The 27,183-nt window shown below is 43.3% G+C and overlaps 1 protein-coding gene across 4 annotated transcripts; it reads right to left on the bottom strand.

Moving 5' to 3' along the window:
- Positions 1-681: 681 nt before the first annotated feature.
- LOC6617484 (transcription factor Sp9) lies at positions 682-26,880 on the bottom strand. Of its 4 annotated transcripts, none has more exons than XM_032725093.1 (4): positions 26,648-26,880; positions 25,880-26,259; positions 3,674-3,993; positions 682-3,447 (listed from the first exon to the last, which is right to left on the bottom strand). In XM_032725093.1, the coding sequence occupies exons 2-4, from the start codon at positions 25,991-25,993 to the stop codon at positions 1,749-1,751; spliced, it is 2,133 nt and encodes a 710-aa protein (XP_032580984.1). In that variant the 5' UTR covers positions 25,994-26,259; positions 26,648-26,880; the 3' UTR covers positions 682-1,748. The 4 variants fall into 4 exon arrangements, with proteins under 4 accessions (XP_032580984.1, XP_032580985.1, XP_032580983.1 ...); XM_032725094.1 differs by having other exon boundaries at positions 26,661-26,676; XM_032725092.1 differs by having other exon boundaries at positions 25,880-26,880.
- Positions 26,881-27,183: the final 303 nt, after the last annotated feature.

Below are 27,183 nucleotides of genomic sequence, written 5' to 3'. Positions count from 1 at the left end.
GCCAGAGCTTTCCATTAATGCCCCGTAATGTGGAGAACACTCATCGCCCAGTTTGCCCATTTCGGCCAGAACGTTATTCATTTGAATCTTGAATTCATTGCCCTGGCAAATTGTTTTTGGCCCCCGGGCGACCACACCCCCACCGAGGATGTCAAAACACCAGCGGGAAAAATAACTGCGCAGCTTAATCCACTTCTGAATGAAAAGGGGGATGATCGGAGCGATAGAAACAATCTGCACCCACTTGACGGGTGAGAATCTGTTCCAGCGGATTGCGAGGGTGCCTTTTAGCCACGGTAATAAAATTTAAATCACCCACACACATCAGGATATCAGGACATCAGGGCACCCAGGGTCGACCTTTTAGCCCCCGCACATCCTTCCATTCAGATTGAGAGCGTTAAAAGTCGTTAACGACCAGATGAATCGGCATGAGGAGATTTTGGAGGACAGGAAGTCCAGCAGTTCGGTAGCATCCCCAAAAAATCAAAACCGAGGGTAAACCACCCTCAATCAGATAAACATATTTTACGCTTATTCGCAGATACAAAGATTGATTTACCAAATTGATTCTGCCCATCCATGTCCACATATTCAGATACTTTCCCAGCCCACCCACTTTCGTCCCTGCCCTTTTTTTTCACTGACAAATAAATGGGAATCGCAGCGTTTTGTTGTACATTTATTTTGAATGAAATTTAAATAGTTTATTCGTATTTTAAATAATTAATTTACATAGACAAAAAAAAGTAATCGAAGATGATAAATTGCTGATGCGGCCCACGTTTCGCAGGACTGGCCAAATCCTTTTTGCATCCGTGCTTCATTTTTTATTTATTTATTTGTTTTTTTGTTTTTGTTGTGTGGTGCTAAGTATCTAAGTATCTGCTCTAAGCCTAGTTCAAATAAAACAACAAAACACATTTAGTTAAGGTTTAGCTTGGGCTCTCCGCCGGTTTTCCTTCCATCATTTGTTTTAGTTTTAGTTGGGATCGATTAAAGCACTAGCGTCTAAGATATCCTCGTTTCGATGGGGTTAGCAAAAATAAATGAGGGACATATGCTAATTTACACGGGCTAGAGTTTAAGTTCCTCCCCTGCGTTTCCTCCTCCATTTTTGTTTTCTCTTTACAATTTTGGTTCGCTCACACTTCATAATTGGACTAGAAATATATTTATGATGTTCCCCCGTTCAATATCCATATATATTTTGTATCAATATTATTTTGTTTTAGGTGTCTTCGTTTAGAATTGCATAATGGTTCTTATCTCATGTTTTTATAGGGATTTTGTTTTTGTGGTGCTCGAAGCTTGTCTCTTGGTTAATGTCGTATATAATGCTTAGAACCTATGAAAAAAATTACATATCCATAGGGCTAGTAAAAAAAAATAAAAAAAAAACATCGCTCTCCTTTATCCTTCAGTGTTGATAACTAGATAGTCTAGAAAATGGCTTAGTCTACAAATAGGCTATAAGCAATATATTTATATGTATATCTTGTTATATTTTACTTTCAGTTTTAGTTTAGTGCTGGGATTAGCGCAATAGACACATAGAGCGGGCGTTTCTTTTCAAATATATTTACAGACATCTGCTGGCTATATGTACAACCGCAAGATAGCTTCAAATCAAAATGATATCGATTTTATATAAATGTATTTATATACGTAGCACGTGGTACGTAGTATCTATGGTGTGGAACCCTTGCACTGCTTTAGTTGGTGAACAGGAAGGGTCCCAGCGACCCTCAAACCATTGGTGGCTTTATATCCACGAGGGAGCTGGGATCCAGACCGGGTGAGCCACCGGTGGCCAGGTGGTGCGAGTGGTGGGCATGGTGGTGCAGGTGATGGGCATGGGGATGCTGCTGCTGGCCAAATTGCTGGTGATGATGCTGCTGCTGTTGCTGGTGGTGTTGCTGCTGCTGCTGTTGCTGCTGATGTTGCTGCTGCTGCTGCTGTTGATGCTGCTGCTGCTGCTGTTGCTGCTGATGTTGCTGCTGCTGCTGGTGAAGCATCACCGGCGAACCGCCCGCGGCGACCATCTGGTGCGGCGTGGCCAGGTGCAGACCGCCGCCCAGCAGGCTGCTGGACGTGCCATTGGCGCTGTGCGCGTGCAGCGAGGTCGGGGTGCCGGGATGGCTGCCAGAACCGGATACGGAACCGCTAACGGAACCGCTTGAGCCACCGGAATTGGAATTGGAATTGGAGCTACCCGTACCGGATCCAGCTCCCGCTCCGGTGGTCACCGATCCCGATACCGCTAACGTACCAGCACCAGTTCCCGAACTAGCGCCACCCCCGCCGCCACCGGCCCCGCCCGTCTGTGGGCCACTGCCCACGCCGCCCAGCCCGTTGGACTCGCCCGACTGGTTGGCGGCCTCCTCCGAGTCGCTACACGACTCCGAGGAGCCCTTCTTCAGCCCACCATTGTGGCCATTGGCCTGGTGATTGGCCGTGCCATTGTGCGTCTTCACGTGCTTGGCCAAATGGTCGCTGCGCATAAAGCGCTTGTTGCACACGGGGCATGCAAAGCGCTTCTCGCCGGTGTGCGTCCTCAAATGCCGTTGCAGCTCGTCGGAGCGTGTGAAACGCTTGCCGCAGAACAGCCAGTTGCACACAAAGGGACGCTCGCCGGTGTGCCACCGCAGGTGAGCCTTCAGATGCGACGTCTTTCCATACACCTTGCCACAGCCCGGTATGTGACACGAATGGATGTTCTTCTTGCGCAGATGAACGCCAGCGGGACCCAGGCGTTCCGCCTCCTGGCAATTCGGGCAATCGCAGGTGGCCCGTCCGGCATATCGCCTCTGGGATCTGGGTGATGGTGTCGATGGTGAACCACCCTGCGGGGAGCCACCCGCCGCCGCTGCCGCTGTGGCCGCAGCTGCTGCCGCCGCCGATGGAGAACTGTGGGGCAGGGAGAAGCCACCCATGCCCACGCCCACACCAACGCCCACACCCTGGCCGGGCAACATGCTCTTGTAGGTGTCCTGCAGCAAATGCTGTCCCGATCCCAACAGCGAATGACTCAATGCGGAACTATAGTTCTCACTCGCATAATTGGCCATTGTGGAGTGCATGCCCGCACCACCCATATCCAGCCAGGATCCGGCGGCACTGTGCATGTCCCACCAGCCGGAATTCACGCTGGCGGCCTCCTTGTGGGTCACTGCATTGAAGGGCCAATCGTACGGATGACGCGAGTAGACACCGCCAAAGGCAGCCGCGCCGGCCTCAACTTTACCCAGTAGGCCCTGATGCATGTGATGGTTGTCCATGTTCGAGGTGGAGGTGTTCGGAAAGTACAGATCACCGCCGTAAGCCGCTGCCACCGCAGATGCCGTGGAGGATGACTGTGATCCAGAGGCGGAGGAGGAGGAGCCGGTGGAACCCCCGCCCACCGCCGCGCAGGAGGAGGCCAGGGGGCGACTGTAAGGATAGATGCTGAAATTACTCGCGAGTCGTATAGGGCCAGCTGCTGCGGCTGTCCGCGCACAGCGCTCCAAGGGATCACCCCCCACAAAAGTGGTCAGCTGGTGGTGGGTGGATGGATGTCTAGTAAATAGAATATAGTAAACTCTAAACATTTCTAACCACCAGAAACCCCCATCCAACCACCGTCCACTGGGGCAATCCCTGCTGGATCGCTGTGCGCCGCCAGTCTGCTTACCTAGCTGTGATGTTCACCATGGTGCTGGCGCTGGAGGAGAGACTCCTGGAGGACTGTCCTCCGTTCGATCCGCTCGAGCTGGACGAGCTGGCCGCTGAGATGGCGCAGGGCGAGTGCTGACCGGCGCTACTGCCACCGCCGCCGCCACCTCCGCCGGAGGAGCCACTGGATCCGGCTGCCGGCGAATTGGGACTCCTCTTCCACGGATGGAAGCCCTTGCCCACAGCGGCGTCGGCCAGCGGGGGCGGTGATTTGTTGGAGAGCTTGTTGCACTGGGCGGCCAGCATGGCCAGCGGAGTTCCTCTCAAGCTGGGATGATCCTGAAAGGATACAAACGGATTATATTTATCATCCATTTATGTTAATTTGAATCATAAAACATAGTTAGTATATAAACATATTTTCCATTGATTATATGCACTTTATATCACGCAGATTGAAACCCACACACTTTGGTTAAATATTTCCCATGGGAATGCTTGCATTTCTTAATTAACTGCCGTTCGCGCGAATTTGCAAATTACTTAAATGCGAATTAGTCGAGCTCAATTTCGCTTCCTGCCCGATTCTGCCCTTTGTTTTTTGCGGCCAACGGTTTCTAATGTCTGTCTGCTGAAAGAGGGCCAAAAGGGCAGGCCGAGAGGGCCAAGAAGCGAACAGCAACCCACAAAATTAATTCGCCACGTAAATCAAAACTGAAATTCCCTTTTAGCGCTGCGAATGAGCCGCGATTTTATGGTCTCTGGCGTTCTGGGGATACTCTTTTGGCACGAAAGGGTTGAGACGACTGCAGAAAGACCTATAATAAACTTTTAAAAATAATAACAAAATAATTGATAATTACAAAAAATTAATTTGATGCGTTATCAATGCAAATAGAACAACAATACTTTGTGAACATATTGTAAAATAGCATATTGTTGTAATAAATGTTGTAAGAACTTAAAAGAAGCTTAAAGGACTTTCAGCAGATACAACCCTATTATTATAGATTTAATATCATTACAAATAAGAGTATTGATACTTATATTTGTCCAGAGTATTACACATTCGGCTATGCGATGTATCCCTTTTCCCACAGACATTTATAATCGAGAGCTGCGTTTTTTGGGAGGAAGTCATTAAAAGTCGGCTCGATTCGGGGGTAGTCCTTGGTCAAAACTAATTTTCAATTCCGCTTTTTGTCTAGCGGCGAATGTTTTCTCCTTTTCTCCACTCGAAAATTGCTGCCTGATTGACGAAGGTCGAAGGATTTCTCTAGAGAAGGATTCTCACCCAATCTGTGGTCCCTGCGGATTGGATCCTCGTCAAACACATTTCATGCCTGCCAGCTGCTTGAGTTGTTGCTGCTGGATGCAACTTGGCCAAAACAACCGAGATGCCAACAATAACAACAACAAAGAAACAACAGCCAGAATTGTCAACAACAAGTTGAACAACTTTGGCAATACGGTAAAAGTTGTTCAATCAAGCGCCTCGATATATTCGCACATATATACACTGATCCGAAATTAATCGGCGATCCATCGATTACCTGGGAAATGAGTCTATTTGAATTTCCCCCCTGCGCTAAGTGTAACTTGTTCTTTGGCCGACACTGGTTTATTATTGGCTTTAATGCGAGCAAAACGAGTTAAGTTATGGGAATTATCAGTTATCACAGCAGGCAAGATTATATTTCCATAATATATTAAAATAAATATTTATTACTGTGGAAAATGTGAGCAGTAATATATGAACTGTAATCAGAGTTAAATTGTTTTTTGGAAAGCACAAGTTCGCGCTTTTTTCAATCAATTATTTGTTCGAGTGCATTGTGGCCATTGCCCAGTAGTCGTGGCCTCGTCGAGTTGTCCAAAAAAATTAAGTTAATAGTTTACTGACTCGAGTCGGCCGATTTACAGTTGCCTAGTTTCGAGCTTTTACCGTTTTCGTTGGCCATTTTCATGTGGAGGGGGTGGGTGGTGCTGTGGTGCTGTGGTGCAGTGGTGCAGTGGTGCAGTCGTTTTTATGGTGGTTCAGCGGATTGCTTTGGCAACCAGCAATCAGCCGGAGATCGGGATCAGAGAGCCTCCGCGGAAGCTGCTATTTTGGCCAGTAATTGGCCACTCCAGAAATTGAGAGGAAAGGCAACTCTGGGGAATCCCCCTTACAACCGCCCACCTAACCGTGCATACAAATGTATATACTACACCTATATACATACATACATACATATTGCATTTCCTGACTTTCTGCGGATCTGTTTTTGTGGCACGTTTATGTCGCTGCCGCTTTTTCAATTGCAAGTCTGCTCATCTCCCGCATCGGACAGGTGCTTTGGCAGCCTAATGACATCACCCATTCGAATCGTGAGGTCCAGGAATCTTCTGGATATCTGGATATCCTGCCACCGAACTACTTTGGCCCCTTAGTCGAACAAAAAAAAAACCAAGCCAAGCCGAAAAAAGCACACACTTAATTGGAGCAATTTCAACGTCGTGCAACTGCGCGTATGAGTAATGGCTGTTGTGCCAGTGTGTATGAGTGTGTGTGTGTATATGTGTTGGATAAATTATACAAAATGATATCGGGGCAGGCAAGTCAGTTAGTTAGTTAGTCAGTTGGTCAGCTAGTCAGTCAGGAGAGTCTGGGGCAAATTAAAATACAACTCGATTTGATTAATCGATCAGACTTTTGATTGAAGTGGCTGAAATAAGCATCAAAACAAATGATTGAGTCAGGCGATCGTCTGTTGTATAAAATAATATCACTATAATTCTATACGAATTTAAAGTCTTTCTTTTAATTGATTGATAATGTTTTCATGTTGCAGGAAATAAAGTAGGAATAAATTTCTTATGGTTCTTCAATATTTGCGGAACATAAAATTATAATAACTTCATTAATTGAAAACTTCCTTTGACTCCTTTTTTCATGATTACCTCGAACGGATTTTACAACCACATTTTTTCTTGGCCACCTTGAGGGCTTGAAGTTGGTCTAATTAAAACAGTCGAATGGCATTTCCCGAAGGTGAAAACGGAATCGGGAATCTCGGCACCAGAAAGGGGATATCTTCAAAAGGCGCGAGCTAAACAAATTTGGCCAACGCAGCAGGTGATGTCCACGGCAGTGGAGAAGGGCAAGGGGGTGCCTTTTATCCCAGTGACCAATTCCCAGTTCCCCTTTCCCAGGTCCTCAGTTTTCGGATTCGGATACAAATACAGATTCCCCCGGACGAATTCACAGCGGGCGCTATCAGCAAATGGCGCTGCAGGTTCCTCACCTTTTATCTATCTCAGCTCCCGACCCCGATCTACCATCTCGCTTGCACCCGCTATGGCCATCTCCCTCCCGCCGATATCGCCCATCTCTTTCGGCGGCAACAAGTTGGGCACATCAATCGGAGGCGGTGTCATAATTTTCACAGCAGGTGTCGTCGCTAATGATTTACAATGAGCCAGGGAAAAATGGATAGAATCGGAGAATCAGAGAAATTGAGAGACAGAGACAGCGGGATAGTGTTAGAGTGAGAGAGGGGGAAATGCACTCCGTTTCATCGCCGTGTCGGCAAACAACAATAAAAATGTGAAAAATCTAAATTCGTTGTGGTCGACGTCGCTCTCCGTTTGAAGTCCACTCCAAAGACCAATTCATTATTCATCGGTTTGCATTGTATGCTGTATATATGTATGTGTGTATATATAGGGTCGACTCCTCATGGGTGGGGCGTTGCAGTGGCTAATTTGCCGCTGGGATCGATGGGTTTTCGACCCGAAGAAGGTACGCCGACTGGCGCCAAGTGGCGCCCCCTGGGGTGCCAGAGTGCCAAACAAATTGTTAACTATTGTGATCCGATTCGATTTGGAGTCGGTGGATCAAGGCGATTTTTTGGCTAGATGTGTCCCCGATCTGCATTCCTAATACCTCAGACTTTATTCTTTCATATATGATCTATTGAGTTGCTTTAGCTTAACATTTTTACTGTGATTTTAGAAAACTAATCTGCGCGATGTAATTATTTTTAAAGAGCTGTTTGTTGATTAGTACCTAAGGCAGGCTAAATGTCTATTACAACATGGTTCAATATGGATCCTTACAATGGCAAATGGGACTGCCAAAATGGGCAGTTAAAACTTTAGAGTCCATCAAAATATGCCTATTAAATTTTGAATATTCCACACTTTTCGAATAACGAGCACACAGTGGAGGTAAATGGACTTTCAGTCTTTTCCAATTATCGCTGCCGTTTACATTGCTGATGAGTTTTCTCCGCCATAAAAGAGTGGATTCCTAAAAAAATCAACTATCGATGCCGACAATTATCGCCATCCATCAACGGGAATCAATCTCAGCTAATCCGTCGGAACGGCTAATCCCCAAACTTTGTGGCACAGTGTGTGAAAGGCAACAAAAACACACTACTCATCAGCCAAAATATTTAACTTCAGCAAAAATGAGAAAATCAACTTCAAAACTCCGGCGCCAAAATGCAAATAAAACAAGAAACGCGAGGCAAAAACAAAAAACACATAAAACGGCGCAACGCGAATATAAAAGATACTTTTAAATTGCAGTAGGCCTGCGCCGAAGTGAAGAGGAAGGAGCTACCGAATACGCTGGAGCATCGGCTGAAGGAAGAATCGCAAGGAGCAACGATGCAGATACAATTTTCATAGGCAATTAAAAAAAGTTCATTGGTTTTGATTTTATTTTCGACTGCAGAGAACTCTCAGCCATTCAGAAGCCACAACGCGCGGAGCTCGAGGCATTCGACTTCTTTAAAAACCAAAAGGATGGATGGCAGGCCATACAGAGCAGAGCGGACCAAACCAGACCATGTATCTATATATGTATGAGTGTGTACATATACCCAACAGAACCAGCCGGGACCCTCATCCTTCCATTAGCATGTAAAGTGTAAACTAATGGCTTTGATTCTGATTCTGAAGGAGAGCGAAAGAGTCTTGCAAATTAAAAGCAGCGTGGGAACCAAGTCGCTTCTGTCCCAGAAGTTTATTAAAAAAAACGCCTGGCCCCCAAGTAGTAGCATCGGTCAACTTTGTCTTCATCGGCTGGGAGTTCCTTGGAACTGGTCTTATGATGGTCGGTATGCTCCTCCGGTCCACTGTTCGGTCCTCTCACTTGAGGATCTGGACTACGCCTGGACGTGGACGTGGACGTGGACCTGCACCTAAAACCAAAGACCCATAAGTAAGCCATACACGAAAACTCATTAACAATGACGCTCCAAAAACGGCGGTGCAGAAGTAGCCGGGTAAAAATTAATGGAGTTTCCAAAGCTCCAGACTTTTTCATCATAATTTTTATTATTATTTTTTCATCCTTCTTCGCTTGTGTGTTTCTGTTTCATCCTTATCTCTGCTGCCTCGTTGCTGCTCTTTTTATTATTTATTATATTTTTGAGAAATTTCAGAAAAATATAATAAAACCAAAAGTAGAGAGAAGACGGAAGGTGCTTTCAGGCCTAAGTGATCTATAAATACTCTATGATATTGTGTTCAGAAGAATCTTATAATATGCTATAATAATGGCAATACCATCGATAAAATCACCATTAGCACTTACTTTTAGTTAAGCATATGAAAGCAGCGAGGCACTGGACCACTTATAGGGTATGTGTTAGTCTATATGAGCGTTGATTTTCGGCTCGGCCCGATAATTACGAACTGAGAGATTCGTTCGATGGCGAAGTGGAGTCATAACCCAAATTGATGAAGTGCATTAAAGTGTCTTTAATGTGCGGCAATAAGAGAGAGGGCGAAAGAAAGGGCACGAGGTGGCGTGAAAGAGACGAAGTTAGTGGGATGAAAAGAGAGAGATTGCTTATAAGATTTTAATTTAGGAAATGCTTTAATTCGATGTTCCTCCCATTTGCTGCTCATGTGGCTCTGGTGTTTGTTATCAACCCCCCCACCAGACCACATTTGTAACCCTTGGCGCTTTCAAGGGCAAATTGTCACGCCTCCCAAAAAACCCCACCCCTTTCTCCCTTGCTTCTTAAATATCATGATTAACTGACCGCTCATTAGAGCCACATGACATTCTCGAAGGCTAAAGGAGCCCCCCTTTCGAAACGGGTCACATTTAATGGGCCTCGGATTGCAATTAATTTGAACCCGAACTTCTGGCGAGTGCTTTGGCCTGTTTGGGTGTTTAAGTTCAGGCAGCAGACTTTGTGTTCCAGTAATTGGGGTTGATTATGTTTTCAATTTCGGAGGATTGGTTGGCAAGTTGGCCAAGAAGGAAGGGGCAGGGTGCACAATAGACGCCATAAAAGCAAAAAGTGTGAAAATTTATAAAACTGTTCTGTTGTGTTGTAAAATCTCATCAAAAATAATTGGAAATACTAATCCTTTATTTCTGCTGCTTATTGTAGAGTATTTTGTTTTGCTTGACCATAAAATTCCACAAAATTAGCTTATTAAATTCACTCCCGCCATTCCTTAGCCTCTTGCCTTGAACCCCTTCCCTCTTGGCTTTGCTTTTTCGACATTAACCCACCACATCCTTGACTCCTTCACACATTTCCTCAACCCGAACCGCAGCACTTCCCCCCTGTTGACGTGTTCAACTCGCATTACACTTAGAGCCTGCTTAAAACTTCATAAAACTCACAACTTTCAGCACATTGGGGGGATTATTTGGTGAGGTGTGGGGAAGGGGGATGCATGGGGGTTACTTCAAACAAAATAAACGCTGACAGGCAACAGCAACAACATTGGCCACAAATTCGCAACGTCATTAGCCGGCAAAAAGCAACAATAAAAGATATTTGCCAAAAGCGGTGAGCTCACATTTTTAACCCCTTTTGCACAAAAAACAGTGGAGTTTTTGTTCAACAATTTTTTTTTTTGATTTTTTTTAAAAGGGGTACTAAATCGGGGTGGAGCTGCCAATTGGATAGCATATTTAGGAACATAAATCCGCGTTTAATCCTCCATTCTATGGCACCATAAAAATGCCGTAATGCATCTAGAATATTTAGCTGAATATGGGTACTTTTTATGTGGTCGTTTAATTGCCGGTGCATTGCTCAGTTCGTGGGTAATTTATGCAATTTATGCGCCGCTTTCATTGCGGCAATTAAATCAAATTAATTGAATTATGTGTGCAGCTCGCTAAGGTGTTGTTCCTGCAGTTGTTGTTTTTTTACCATTTTATTGAGAGCCCCCATAAGGTTTGCATGTCTGCCCATGTCTGCGGGCTAATTTGCAAAGAATAAAAAAAAATGAGCAACATAAAATAACAAAAACCTAAAAAAAAAACACACCACGGAATAAAGACAAAACATTTGCCACAGGCCACAAAAGCAGCAGCACATTTAAGCACCACAGACAAAACACATTAAAAATGCAAACAAAATTAGTTTCTAAGCCGATTAATCAATCGGGCCTAGCCGAACACAAGATACTCTCAAATTGATTAGCTAAAAAGCCTTTGGAAACTGTATTTTTCATTGCTAAACTGCAAAATGTAATGACAATATATATCAAGCCATCGCTGAAAGCTTGTCACCACTTAATCGCAAACAAACGTATATAATTTTATCACTATGATCACATAGCCACCTCATGTGAAATCAGTGATCAACGCAATCAAACTGACAAATTAGTAAGCCCAACACAATGGCGATAGCTTTTTCTGCTCCCAAGTTATGGCATCTGATCCCTAATGATCACTCGTAGGGTAATCGCTTAAATCAAATAAAATTACCAACTATTAGACTAATCGTTGTCAGCTATAACTATCGCGGATCTATGGCATCAATCAGCCGTTGAGCTATATATACTATATATCCATATGGATCATGGCTGACAGCGAAGTGGATGGACCAGGGGGTTCAAAGTACCAAAAAAAAGGCAAAAAAAAAAGAAAAGATCGCTAAAAGATACGAAAATTACAATTTTTGAAACTTTTCAGTTGAAAGCTTAATTTTAACAAATATTTACACGAACAGATAGAATCTTCAGCTCATTTTGTTTATAGTATGAACAAATTTAAACGTCGCCGCAAGCTGTCGATGTTCATGTCGATGGTCAGGCATTGGCGATCATCATCACGATGATGATGTTGTACCCACCAGGGGACTGGTTGGTTAGTCGGTTAGTTCGATGTATCGATGGATGTATGGATGGATGGATGGATGGTTGGATGGTTGGATGAATGGCTGGTTGGATGGTTAAGCAGCCCCAGAGCACGTTGGTCGAGAGTCAAGTCGTTGCGATCACAAGTCGGTATCGATTCACTCACTCACTTAGTCATCCACCGATCGTTGGCATCTGTATCTGTATCTGTGCGAAGTATCTGTGTGTAGGCGTGTGCAGCTGTGTGTCTTCATTAGCATAATGAGTTTGATTGAAAGCCAACTTGATATTGATATTGATATTTATGGCGAGACAATTGATTCAGCCTGTCTCCCTCGCTTCGGAATATATTATATAAATTTTTTTTTTGTCATTTGAGTTTTTATATTATTATTCTGAAAATATTAAAACTTTATTTTCTGACTTTTCTGGCTAGATCTGTGAGTATTTAAAAGACGTTTTTGCGATGACTGTACTTTTATATCCCCGACTTCCTCTCACTCGCACATTAAGAGAGACAGAGACAGATACCTTAGAGGGGTGGATTAAAAGAGATGGGTTGATGGACTAAGTGTCGCTAAATGCTCGAAATGGCGCAGTAGGAGACGAAGGTCAAAGGGCAAGGCCGCCAGTGAATGAATGAAAGACAGAGAGAGGGAGAGAGGAGCGAAAGGGAGGGAGAAAAAGAGGAGGCAACTGCCAAATGGCGGTGATGGATGGGCCGAAATAAAAAAATTGGAAAGAGGGGATGCTGATGGGAAAAGGGACCGACCGACTGACACGGATTCTCGACCCCATGGCGCGAACATCGAAATGTGCAATTTTTGTAACAAATTAGCGGTCTACGGGAAACAGGGAGAGAGAGAGAGAGGCTGATCCTGTGATCCTGCCAGCGATTATCGCCGCAGGATGTCACAAGGAGAGAGCGAGCGAGCAAAAGAGAGAGCGAGTGAGATAGAGATAAGGAGCGCTAGAGAACTGACTGAAATCCAGCAGTTGATCCTGTAAATCCTTTAATGCCAGCACAGAGCGCCTGATTTAAGGCAAAAGAAAACACAACACACAACACTTATGCCAAATACAGGACTCTCCTTCTGCCACTCGTTTCGATCGAAACAAAGGACATTTGCTCTAAATCTGCGCTCTAATGAGAGAGTTCTTGTAAAAACAAGACACGGCGATCTGCATTGTCCTTTGCAGCACTTGACCACACAAAACAATGGCAGACAAAAGCTGACTGTCCTCGGGCCAACACAATATTTCCACTTGATTCCGAAACTATGCCAAGTATATACATACTTGTAGTAGGCCTAAAACTACATGAACCCAAAAGGGAAGTGGAACACAAAAAAAAAAAATAAATAAATAAATGAAGAAAATACTAGATAAGTCCTTCGAGCGTTTTTCACTCGAAATTTTCGCGCATTTTCTGTGTGCAGACACACTTAAAAGCTAGTTTCCTGCCACGCCCCCTACGCCTATGCAGTGGATAGACCCCTTTTGACATAGCTCCCCACACCCATGCGTTATCATTAAAACCACGCGAAAAGTGTTCTAATTGCAAAACTTTTGCCATGCAATGTTGCTGCCGCTGGTTTTCTGCGCCGCGTGTTTGTGGTAATTGCAAATTGCAGTGGCATGCAGCTGCAGCCCCCCGGAAAACCCCATGGAAAACTTTATGGTGGGCGATAGGATGGGGGGGTGGGCGCAGAGGGGTGTCTATACATATATGATGGTGCACACAACCCGACCAAATAGTCAGGTAGGACTTGGCCAACAACTCTCTGGAACAGGCGGCGACTTTTAATTAAAAGTGACGAGTGTTTAATAAGTGATGGTCTACACAAAAAACCACACTTCTTCGTTATTCTACACTATGCAAATGAATAGAAGTTCGCTGGTCTAGATACTCAAATCGATTTTGGTGTAACTGCATGATTGAGAAACTAAATTAGTAAATGAAATTATTTTTTCCGTTGAATTTTGTGTATTTAATTCACTTAAAAAAGAAGCAATTGCAAAAAACTTAATGCACCTTTGTCATGTGGAAAGCCATTTGGTCAAGCCTCCAGTTGACGTGACTCGTTTAATGGTTGTACAATGTGCAATCAGATTTGTTTTACAGCTCCAATTCCCACTATATGAGTATATATATACATATATTTATATACTATAGCTAAATAGGGGCGATCGGGCGATATTTAAGTGGGACAGGCGATGCCATTATCTGCGTCTGTTCTGCTCAGTTTAGCCAAGCAAATAAGCTGGCAAAAAAGAACAGCTAAATAACAATGGCTAAATAAATAGACAAAAATGCGGTTCGTGTCAATGGCAAATAAATCTATTAGTAACTATACTGCACATCCGCCTATTTAACCGTCCGTCCACATATAGATAGATATCCCCTTTTCGTAACGCCATTGTGGCCTTTGTTGTGCTGCTAAAGTGCGACAATTTGTGTTAAACAAAAGACTTGGACAGCAACAGTGGCGAAATTCACAAGAACAAGGATCTGGGTCCGGATGGGTTCGATTGGAGTGGTTGGAGGGTCCAACTCCTACGGAATGTGTTTATAATTGGTTATGCAAATCAATTTGTTGTTGCTGCCGCCGCCTACCCAAAATGTTTGATAAATTGCAAGACACATCCCATAAAATCGCTCTCAGCCGTTCGCTTTGCTTGGATGATGACATTTACATACTCTATCGATTCGATTATATTTGAAAAAGAATCTCATTCAAAAAGAGTGATAAATATATATGTATATATGTTGGTTAAATCCAATCATTTATAGTTGATATAAAAGCCTTGATTCGGATAATTTGCAGGGTATCCCCCATTCGCTTTTCCGCCACTTCATCTTCATCGCCGCTTGTTTGCAGCTCATTTAAATTAGCTAAATAAGAGCGAATGGGGCCTGGTTTGGACTGGCCCCCTGACCCTCCTCCTACGGACCAACCTCCTCCATATCCATGCCCATACCCATACCCATATCCATATGGCCGCATCCGCTATCCCGCTGTGAAGAGGGCTTGTCCAGCTGTCTGGGCAGCAGCTCCAAAATGCTGCCGGTTTTTGTTCGTTCCCCCTGATTTTATATTTATTTATTCTCGCAGCCCGGCTCTTTTGCATATTCATTTCGAATGGCACTCGAAGGAGTCGAAGATGGCCGGAGATCGCAGATCTGAATGCTAAAAACTGAAAACTGAATGCTGAATACTGAAAAACTGTAGACGGGAGACAGAAGACAGAAGACCGGTAGCCAATTGCTTTGGCAGTTAAGGTTGCACCAATTCGTTTAATAATAAATAATGAAAATGCCCATGTCCGTAGCTGGCAATTTGACTTATTGATTTCTTTATTCGGCGGCAGTTTATTTTTTGTATTTTAGTTTTGTATTTTTTTTTTCACCGCCTTCGGTTGACAGTGGTGGACATTGAAATGCGACGATACGTCCAGACGAAGATTACCAAAAACGCCATGGGGCTGACTTTGATTAATGATGGCTAGTCTCGAACTAGTGATTCCCTGCGCCCCGCCACTCTTTCACCATCGATTAGTGTCTTTATAAATTTTAATTTCATAATCTGGCGAGCTGAAGATGTAACCAGCTATGCGGACTAGCATTGAACATATGTGTATATTCGTTTTGATAAATTGATTTGACTGGCGGGCATTCTGTATGGATTTAGAGTCTTAACCCCTCGCTACTAAGTGTAAACTAGACATTTGTGGGGGAAAAGGTGTTAAGCTTCTGCTGCGGCTAGAGAGAAAATTATAAAAATCATCCACATAATCAATCAAAACGCCCAAAGTTATTTAAATAATGTTTACAAACATTTGGCATTCTCTCCTAGGCATTTTGGTTTGTTTCGTTTTTTCTAGTCGCATAAAAAATGAGGATCGGCGACTTGGCAACGCTTTTTTCCCTTTGGTGTTTACGGCTTTTTATAGTGGCTGCTAAACAAGAAAATTATGATTAGTATTTAATGACTCAATAAATCAGAGATCGTGTTGTGACTCTGATTTTGAATCGGATTCTGGCTAATGGCCATTGCCATTGTTATTGTTATTGTTTTACTGCCGCCTGGTTTTATTGGGCATTAAATGGCTAATTAACAAAACGCAACAAACACCCAGAGATCGTATCGCAGAGCTTATTATATGATTAGGAATTGATAGCACTACACGTAGCTAAGTATATGCATTATGGAGCTTTTTTTCCGATCTCGATTTTGGTGGCCTTTATGAGCAGTTAACAAGTCCCCCATGGAAATCCATAGACATACATAACACGATCGACTCTTGAAAGGTTTTCCTCAAACGATTTCCCCCGATTTTTCCCCCGCTTTCGCTTCGTTTCGTTTCGTTTCGTTTTTCAGGCGCAAAGTAGAAAATTACAACCTGCACACACGCTAATGTTAACCGGGCGAAGGTAACCCCGAAAATTACCCACAATTTTCAGCCAGACAACCGGAGTCTGGCGTTTGACTTGCTGGCCCTCGGGGCCATTTTCTCAGTTCGGCTTTCCCCTCAGACATTTTCCCACTTTTCCCTCAGTCCACCTATCCATTGGCAGTCTGACGAATGTGGGAAAAACTCTCTGCAGCGTCGACTGGATTTTGAGTTTTCAATTTGATGTTGATAAACGCTTTCGATGGCCGAGCGTAACCGAGACTTGGCTCAAAATTCATTTAACTAATTGCATTTGTTGGACAAGCGACTGCATCCACACAAATTTGTCAAGTTAACAGGGCACAGTGGGCAAATGACCAACAAAAACTGGGGGAAAATAAAACCGACATAAATAATAGTAAAAAGTACTTTCTATCAGATCGCAGGGTCAGCAAAGTACTGCCACCAAATCACATTAATGAAGGTTATCTCATTTAATGGGTTAAGTTCAAATAAGTAACTTAAGATTCGGGTTAAAAATGATGCTTTTAGCATCATTTAATTGGCCAAGTTTGTGGGCTTTTCCATCCAATGTTGCTACGGCAGCTTCTAGTTGCTGTTGCTGCTGATTCTGTTGCTGCTGTCAAGACAACTTGACAAACAACCCAGATGGTCAAAGGTGAGCCTGGTGATTTTCATCAATGGAAAACCCCGCTGCCAGCATTTTGCCATTGAGAAAATTGTGTGCACTGGAATTTAATTCATTGCATACAAATTGCTGCTGCCGTTGATGTTGCAGTGGCAATTGCTGCTGCCGCTGCTGAATTTTCTTTGAGTTTTGCTGCTGCTGTTGCTATTTGCATGCAACTTATTTGTCAAGCGGCAACAATTTTCGCGTACACATTTCAATTGGGAAATTGTTGTGTGGCAGTTCCGCAATAAAAATAAAATCGAAGCGAAAATATGTAAAAATAAATACTTGCACTGCATCCGAGTTGCAGTAGGCGTTGCACAATTTTCGTTGCGTTTCAATTGCATTTCGGGGCTTTTGCATTTGCATTTGCTTTGCTTCGGCTTGCTTTGCATATTTTGTCGCCATGTTCAGATAGTTTTTGGCACGCCAGCGCAACAAGAACGCCCACTTTTGGCTGACGCAAAAACAAAAAAACAAAATTAAAAATAAGAAAATAAAAATACAAATAAAATTAAATAAAATAAAATGGGTGGGCTGGCGAGGGAAACGGAGTAAAAATGCCTTTAAAATGAAATTGAAACTGAAACGAGTTTGCAACGTGGCCAAACGTCTTTGGCTCAGCTTCGTGCCGTGGCAAATCAATCAATTTGTGGCATATTTTTACAGCCCGTGTTGCTGTTGCTGTTGCATTTGTTGTTGTTGTCGGTGGGGATAATCGTTGCGCTTCATCAAGCCACAAACATGAAACATGAACATCATCAACGCCATTTCAACGCGCGCCTCGGCGCAAAGTTATAAACCCAATTTCGGACTGGGACTCCAGAGACTGAAGCGAAACTTGCAACTTGCAACCCGCAAGCCGCGATGTTGCACAAGGACAAGATGGCATAAAAAAAGCATATAAAATGCTTAAGTACACGCTCGCCTGGTGGTAATCACAGCAGATACATCTTAAGCAGGCAGCGCAGCGGCCACAAAAAGCAGCAACAGCAACAGCAACAGCAACTCATGTTGCATGTTGCTGGCGGGCCTAACAACAGCAACATTGTTTCCCCGGAATATGTGTGTGTGTGTCGCGCGCTTTTAAGCACGAACCGCTTGCAGCGCTTAAGCATAATGTTGCTGCGCTACACTCAGAAAAAAACGTGCCACAAATATGTTCCAGAATCATCAAGTTATGCCATAAATGTCTAATAGTTTGAATACGTTTTTCGGTAGCTTGCATACAATTTTGAATAGCTTTATAATTAACAAGTGCTTGCAACTTAACAAAATCAATTGATGATTTTTCGAGTGTCGAAGTTATTGCAGATTTTCTTGCCGCTTCAGCGTTGATAATGCGCGCAGTTTGACCTTATGACTAGAAGACCCCTAAAACAGTTTGACTTTGAGCAGCTGCAGCAACAGCAAAAGCAACACTTGTTGTAACAGCATTGGTGCACACAATACGGGCAAGGTAAATATTGGAAAATACAAAGAAAAGAACTTGGAAAGGCTTTTCCCCCAGCCCCTTGATTGCTAATTGCCACAGTGAAGAACAGTGGTATAAAATCGGAATGAAGCATTTGCCAATTGCATGGCAACTTACACGCAACAGCAACAGCAGCAACAGAAGTGGCAGCAACATCTCCGCACGGCGGCAACATGCGACTTTTACTAGCTATGAATAATGAGGCGGTATGCGCAAATGCGGCAGCCGAAAAGTGTTTTGCATGCATTTGTCAATTTAGCATGCCATCAAACATCCTTTCAATTCCTTTTGACAACAGCCGACTGAAGTCATGGCCCGTGATTTTGATTCGCCAGATTGCCAAGCAGCCAAAAAGTGGGAGGAGTCGTCATCCGAGTTCCCCAGTGAAAAAGGCCACCTCACTTGTCAACGCGACTGACTAACGAGTGCATCATTAAACGATTTTAACGACTTCATTTAATGTTTAACACAATATTTACAGCTGGGTCTCTGTACGGCTGAGATTTTCCTTTGGGAAGTGCTGACAGAAAGACGAGTGAAAAACACACCAAAGAGTGGGAGCTATCAAAGGAAACATCAGGGGGCGCAAACACTTTTGACTTTCATATGATATACCCAATTTAACAGCATTTTTCAGGGATTAAATGAAGTTATTTAGGTGTGAAAATATTATAGTAATGTCATCTTGGTTACTGACCATTGACTTAAGAACACAATCTCTGCGTCACGGACTGCGGTTACGGACAAGAGACTCCAAATCCCAAAGGTTCTGGTTTAATTCAATTGGAAGTCCGGGAGTTGCTTACCCAACCCCTTCCCCTCCTCGTAAATCACCACCTACAACATAAATCAGGCGAAAGCGGGAAAATGAGCTGAGTTTTAGTGGGCTGCCCCTTTGACATTCGAGGAGATATTCGCTTGGCGAGTGTAAAAACTAACGGCAATTAAACATGCCGAGGAGTTGAAGCGTTTTACGGCTCGGCGCTCGTTTCCTGTCATTCGAAGGGCCCCCCAACATATCCCAACCTAAAACAAAAAGAAAAAACAAGACAAGAAAATATCCCAAACATCCGAACTTGGGATGTCAGTCAGGCACACTTCAGCACTTGCAAGAAATATGACCACATAAAAAGTTGTGAAATGCACAGCAAACACAGAGTATTTTTGTCTCCTCTTTTTTTTCGTTATGAGGAATGGGTAGGATAAATCCTCTGTGGCATTTCAGTCCTAAGCCGCCTAAGCAAATAAACCAAAAACCGAGGCGCTTGAGCAGGCCAAAGCACTAAATAGCCGTAACGAAAACAAACTGCATACCAGATACTCGTACATATATAGATAGATATATGTGGCATACATGATCGTCATCAGCATCATCATCATCACCGTCGTCGTCGTCGTCGGCCACACATTGTTGTGCCTTGTTAAGTTGCCCCTGAGCCGAAAATCTCCTGACAAATCTGAGCGCTCTGCGCCTTTCTTTCTTCATAATTCCGTGTGTGTCGGAATTATCTCCGCTTTGGTCTCCTTTCATTGTCCTCGTTCTTTTCTCCTGCCTTTTTTCCCCGTTTTTGTTGAGAAATTAACAAAAATCTTTGTTATGCAGAATGCATAGTCGTAGGGGAATTAGACTAAGTGATACTCAGCTGGAAAGGGACTCATGTGTGTAAGGTGAACAAGTCAAAAAGGTCCTAGACAACACACATGTGAAGTGAGAAGATGGAGATTAATATGGGTAGATGCAAATATAGATATAGGAAATTAGTTTCGAAAGAAAACATCTTCACAAACTATTGTAGAACATTTGTATAATATATGTTATAATATACTTGGTATATATTCACATATTTCGAGAGTCAACATTTCATAAATCCCTCTACCATTCGGCTGGCCGAAATTAAATCTTTTATGCATTTTAGACACGCATCTCTCCAACTTATATGGCTGCCTCTTCAGCCGCTCCCTTAACCCTTTGCAGCCCCCGATTTCTGTATCGATTCCAGGCCAAAAATAAAGAGACGCAACAACAAAAAAAACGCCAAAATAGCAAGGGACGAGAGCGAGAAATACATATCTGCGAATGCGAACTGCGCCCGAACCTTTTCGGTATGATTATCACAATTATCTGTAATTCAGACCATAAATCATTTCATTCTGCAAGCGCACAAAACTTTTAAACGTAACCCAATCTTGTGGCTCGGCTCAGCCGCCGTTGCTCGTTGCTGTTTTTTTCTTCGCTTTTTCCGTTTTTTTTTTTTTATCAAGTTATACAAGGCTTTATAAAAAATACATATAAATAAATAATGTCTTGCCCCGACTCCGGCGTCCGTATAAGGCCAGTTTTGCGAGCCTCGACTCCGGAGTCGGCCATCGCCGTCACCAAGTTGGAAAATACTTGGGTACGAGCAGAAATTTACAACACGATCAAACAATTCGATGCTGTTTTCGAGGCGAGGCGAGGCTGGATCGATTGATTGCTTAAGGAGGGTAGCTGCCTCGGGGAGGGGGGGTTGGTGGTAGAAAGGCGGTACGGCTGTACTCGTACTATACTATGGTGTAGTAAGTATCTGGCGGCGATCGACGTGATCGGGTCCCAAACTTGTTGCCTGGTGTGCCGGGCATTAAAATTGATTAACTCATGAACTTGCATTCAAATCAACGCTGCTCGAAACGCTTTGACTTCGTGTCAACAAAATTTATAACAAGTTATTGTCGGCGGCCAGTGTGCAAAATCGCGAAAAGCAGATGAAAACTGAGCTCGGCGATTATAACAAAAATGTCCAAAGTTAATAAGCAGAAACTGTATAATCAGAGTTGTAGGAAGAAAATCATCATAACTTATGTAAAAGCCTCTAGCTATCCTAGTAATGAAATGCAAGTGATTATCATACATCCGCATTACAAGTGATGATCATTAATTGACAGTACTCCATTTGATTACAAAAAATGCAGACCTGGTTGAAGTTAAACCATTTCGATAAATGTGGTTATAACCGAGGGTTGTAGTGGGCGTATCCCCACCGAAAGTTCCCTACCGATTGTCAGCGGTTGTATTCGATGTCAGTTCAAATTAGTAGTGAATAATAGAACAGAGACACCGCCGCCACATTTCACCTGGGAATGTTCAGAGAGTAAGGTGTAAAGCGAACACAACGCACACAGGCACACAACACACACGTCCCGTCCACCCTCCACCCCCGCCGCCTCACAACTCATTAGAAGCGCATTCAGACCATTCAGCATTGAATGATTACTGTTGTTGCTGGCGCTGTTGCAGGTAATTGCCGGGCCATCTAATATGCACTTGGCCCGGTAGTCAGTCATACTGTCAGCCAGTCAGTCAGTCACTCAGTCCATCAGTCCATCAGTCCATCAGTCCACCAGTTCAGTTCAGCTCAGTCCAGTCCAGTCAATCACTCCGCGGGCCCCCTGGGTATTCAAATTCATATTCATATTCATTAGAAACGATTCGAACCAAACCGAACCCATTGGAATGCCAGAGAAAGGGGTAATATTCGCGTTTAGCCATTTTATATCTATACATAAGTACTTATATATATATATCCATGTATATATATAAATTCAATTAGTATTTGCATTTTTTAAACATTTCTAGAGAGCAGCAAATTAGCATAAATTCTATTTGGCATTTAAATTGTTTATTACACTGGCGGCGGGCTTATGAAAAGGAGGAGCGGTACTTGACTGGCAGTTAACACGTGTTGTAATCTCAATTATCCACCAGAACCCTGAGGGGCGTTTAAAGTTTACTCTAGAAGGGTTACCCACCGGTAAAATATGGTTTTAAAAGCGTTTAAAATAGGAGTCAGTAGTAGGCAGTTTGTCACCTGACACACGATGCCATTCAAATGCATTGGTGCATATTGATGTGATTATTGAATTATTTGTCAAGCAATCGCTGATCTGAAATTTCGGTCAGGGTCTGTTCCAGTTTTTCTCATTTTGGCATGCAAATTTCGAGCTTGTCGCTGCGAGCGTTGCGTATACGCGGCGTGTTCTAACCACAGTTTTTCTTTATGGCCATGTTATATAAACTGCAAGTCAGAATGGCAGATATACTCATATGCATTTTTGGTGCGTGGTCTGTGTAATTGAAAATAAAAAAAATTATAAAAGTCGGGGTAAAAAGGAAAAACCGAATTGAAAAAGGCTTTTCAAGCGGCACTTTTGAAGCGGCAGCGACCTTGTGCCGCTCGCACACCCCCTCCCTGGCGGCGGTTACCTTCTGGATTCCCTACTTTTTTGCAGCATCATGCCAACTAATTTTCCAAATGACGCAAGTTAATTGCGACGGGCTCAGCCTTTGTCAAAGGTGAAAAATGCTCAGACTAGAAAAGAGGGGAAAAGAATGAAATGGAATGGCTACAATGTAGCAAAGGGGCAGACACAAAAGCCAAGGCGCATTCATTAAGCCAAATCATATTAAGTAAATATGTCGAGCAGCCAGAAGGAGGTGAGTGCACTGGCAAAATAATCGTGCTTGTAACTACATTTTAAGAATATCCCTGATCTTCCAATCGTATCTTCAAAGGAAGTCCCTTCATGAAGTTCCTTAAAGAAGTAAAGAAGTAATGATTAAAAATAGTAAATCTCGTCTAATTTGCAATGCTTAGTCAATCTGCTTTATAAAACGGCTTTGCTATTTTCTTAAGGAGACCATCTGGTCGTAGGATCAGTTAAATTTTTCCGAGTGTACGATCTATGGGGCGCCTGTCACGGCTACCGATGGCCACTCCCTACCTTTCAAGATCTCTGGCGCCTTCTTAACGGAGTGGAGAAAGATGCCGGAGAACCACAAACAAATTAGTCAATGACGCGGCGATCTTCTCCACAGTGTATTTTCATTAATATTTTATTGCTTAATTCCTTTTGTTATGCTGATTATGCCGACGCAGAGCGCTCACACTGAACAAATGAGGCTGCGGTTCATGGGAAAAACGCGCGGATCGTTGCATGATTTTCAATAATTTAACAGCGGCTTTCAATATATGTATAGTATACCATAGTATAGTATAATCCCTTGAACTCTGAGCTGAGCTTTTCTGTGATCTGCTAGCCACACGGCTGTCTCTTTGTTTCCCGGCACAAATGTTAATTTCAGTTTGTCTCGGTAATTTATTATCTTTCCTCTGCGCCTGCCGTTCATTTTTTTCCCTCTATGATGTCTTTAAACGCTTTTAATTAAAACCAATGCGCATGTGTAACTTTCTTAAGCAGGCCCCAAAGACGTAGTCAGTTTTATATATATATATATATATATATATATATATATTTATATGGTTTTTTGCTTTTTGGTCTAGTCGCAGCCGTCGCTTTGAACTTGGCCGACAGGCGCGTTTGTTAAATGATTGATGTGGTATTAATTTTAATAAACGTTTCTCGTTCCTCGCTGCTCCATCAATATGCAGATCCGTTGGAGAACGAGAACGAGACCGGGCCAGTTTATAGGAGCCAGCTCGTTTCGTTATGCGGTTCTTGGCAAATACATTTTTTTTTTATGGGCACACGCAATTGCGTGGCGTCTGCACTTTGGTTCATAAAAAAAAGGTGAAAAAATCGGTGAAAAATAAACGTGGAAAAATGGGGGCGGGCAGGGGCAGCAGATTGCCAGTGCCTCAATCACATTGCGCCCATTTGGCGTTGCTGACTCTATTAAAAGTGTCATGCGATTAGGGCTAATCCTTCAGAAAAGAGGTAATATATCTAAAGTACAACTAATCCTAATTTATTTAAAAAATTTAAATAAATGTACATGGGTAAATTGTTTTAATTATTCCTTTTGCTAAACTTTAAAAGTATACATTTCAGAACACTATATTCTTCTTGAAATACTTTGCAAACTCTTCTGATTATGATTTATATCACTTCTGGTGATTATTATTTTTAGACAACTGATCTAGCCGCTGACCTTTGGCTGTGAATTACAGGGTTTTGAACTAAGATAATATGATGTGGGGCAAGCGCGATGGGCTTGCATAATCAGCTAACTGAAATTCGAATTGAAATCGAGAGCAAAAGCCCGGAGGAGCCGTACAAAACGATCATTAGCGGAAATCTGTCTTAGTTTTTCGGGCCAGATCAAAGGCCGGACGAGATTGATGAGCGAATTTCGGATCGGGGCCAAAAGATCATTATGAACGGCGGCCTGATGCGTTTTAGCCTTTAAGTGGTTGCTTCCGCCGTGCGATAAGCGATACGAGTCGAAAAGTCAGCGTGGAAATACGATCTCTACAGATTTGCCAAAAACCCAAAAGAACCAAAAAAAAAAAAAACAAAAAAAAAATGATTTTAAGTAGACCCAGGAATGATTCCATCGTTAGCTTCACACCTCAAGTGAGCCTGAATAATTGATTTTGGGAGCAAGAAACGAGAAACGGCAAACGGCGCCTACCTGGTACCTCAGTATCTCAGCCTATCAATAGTATCTGTATCTGCAGCTATGTATCTGCGGCGCATACCGTGAAATCCGTTGGCACACAGAAAACAGTGAAAAAATCCGGGGCTGAACAAGCCGCGTCCAATCGATTGGTATACCGTTCCCCGGCATTAGATACTCCCAAACACTCCCGATGAGTTCCAATCATCATCGCCTCACAAAAGGATTCCAGCTGAGCCGCTGACAAAAGGTGTGCGCTACTGTGAATTCCTCGGATGCGAAATCGTATCCGTAACTGAATACACATCGGAATCCGCGGCGTCTGTTGTCATTGTTTGTTTATGGCTGTTTATTGTCAATGCTAATGCCGTGTAAGTGGCTGATTTGTCCGATTACTGTACGTACCTACATTTATACGCGACAATTGGTAAGGATATTGGCAGCCGCATCTGTGAGATACTTGCTGCCACAAATACTTGCCGTAAAGCAACTTGACTTCTCTGCACGAATGATTTATGTCGAAGTGCACGAGTGTCTGCGGGAGGCATTCATCAAATCATGACTAAGTCGGCAAATGCCTGCCAGTCACTTGTCCGCAGTGAGCCCACATATGTATCTATGAGATACTTCGGGCTAAATTCTGCAGCGATATCTATGAAATGTTTAGCGAAGTGAATAGTGGGTGTAATAAATAGCTCTTAGTACCTTTTTTTTTTTTGTTTTTGAGTGCAGAAAAGACTAGTTTTTCTAGAACAGTAGGTTAAGACCCAATTATGTTTGTGTATTACAAATATTCTTTTCCAGGATAAATTACATTACATTGGATAACAATAATATCTAAAGTGATTGTATATTAATTGGCATAATTGTATAATTTCTTATACAGATAAATACGTTTGTATCTCAACACCCTGTAATTGTATCTATGTAATACTACTACTTTCCGGCTATGATGTCGATAGTTTTCTATTCGATGGATGGCAATTTTGTGTAAAGTGACGGTAAGTGTGCATAATTGAGGACCAGTGTTAAAAGAGATGCACTTCGATGGGAACGCTCTGACCAAATCGCATCTGGAGTGACCTATCTTGCAGATACATATCTCGAAGTGCGGTTTTGAGATCTTCGGATTTTGGATTTGAGATTTGAGATTTCGGCTTACCGGATTAACTTGTGGCTTCTGCAAGTGTGTGGCGATGTTGCTGATGTTCATGCCCATGGCCGGAATCTGGGATCCGTAGAGCTGACCGGCGGTCGGTGTCATGTCCGTTAGCATGGTTGCTGTGGATGTTGCTGCTGCGGCTCCTGCTGCTGCTGATGTTGCTGCTGCTGCTGCAGTGGCAGTGGCAGTTGTCGTTGCTGCTGCGGCTGCTGCGGCTGCTGCTGATGTCAATTTGAGGCGCACAATGATGCTGTCTGTTTTGCTTTTGCTTTGTTTTGCGGCCACTTGGGTTTAAGGTTCGATTTTGTTTTCTTTTCTTTGCTCAACTCAGCTACTTTTTTTCTTTGTTGCGACTATTGTTGCAGACCAGGCTCACTGATCTTGGAGAGTAAGGGAAAAAGATGTAAAGGACATGGACAAATGGATTGGCAAGCACAGCACAGCACAGCACAAGCACACACGCACTCAGAAAAAAAGCAAAGTGGGCTAAATCGCTAGAGAGGATTATGGCCCAGCTAATAGCCCAGATATGTATAATCCGTATCTGTATCTGTATCTTTTCTCGAGTCCGTCGGCGTTGCACTTTTCTTCACTCGGCCGTCGGCTGATGTTTGCTGCTGAGAGTTGCAATGTTTGACTGCTCTTATTGTCACTGGTATTTTGTGCCTATATATGGGTATATTTTTTCTTATTTATAGACTTTTTTTCTAAGGAACACAGGCAAAAAAAAATGAAATGTAAGCGATGGAAATTAAAGGAAACTCGAACCAAAAATGCACACAGTTGTTTTGTTTAGCTTGGCTGCTTGTTGGCTTGTTTATGTTCGTTTGTTTGCTTGTTGGTTTATTGTTTATTTATTTGCTTGTTTGTTTTTATGTTTATTTGTTTATTTGTTTGTTTGGTGACAGGAGGCGCCTGCCAACGAAAAAAAAGTGTCGCTGCTGTATCCGCGCCAAAAGTAACGCCGTCGTCGCTGATCGTTCAAAGGCTTGCAACTGTTTCACGCGAACAAAAAGCTTGTCTAAATGTCGCCGCTGCCACCAACGCTGCCACAGTCGCTGCCTCGGCCGGCGTAGCTGCCGCAGCGGTGCGAGTGGGATAGCACACAGTCGTAAATTCACTCCGGCCACCCGAAATTCAACGGGGGGAGCCAACGATGCCATCAGTGCAAGCGAGACGATCGTACAGACAATCCAAAAACAACGACAACAAAAAATAAAACAACACACACCACTCTCTAAAGTGGTGCGAATGGATGCCAGGGGTAAAGATATATATGCATTCGTATTCGTATTTTGGTGGTG

Source organism: Drosophila sechellia, chromosome X (genome assembly GCF_004382195.2).
Source record: "Drosophila sechellia strain sech25 chromosome X, ASM438219v1, whole genome shotgun sequence".
NCBI lineage: Eukaryota > Metazoa > Arthropoda > Insecta > Diptera > Drosophilidae > Drosophila > Drosophila sechellia.
The sequence above is the reverse complement of the archived record's forward strand: the minus strand, read 5'-3'. Positions and strand labels throughout refer to the sequence as shown.

Bases quoted from the DNA above. Each gene is read 5' to 3' on its own strand.
- LOC6617484 (XM_032725092.1), bottom strand. From the start codon at position 25,993: ATGCTAACGGACATGACACCGACCGCCGGTCAGCTCTACGGATCCCAG. The intron at 3,994-25,879 runs GTAAGCCGAAAT...GTATCCTTTCAG, and splicing joins AGAAGCCACAAGTTAATCCG to GATCATCCCAGCTTGAGAGG. The intron at 3,448-3,673 runs GTAAGCAGACTG...GAGTAATTTCAG, and splicing joins ATGGTGAACATCACAGCTAG to CATCTATCCTTACAGTCGCC.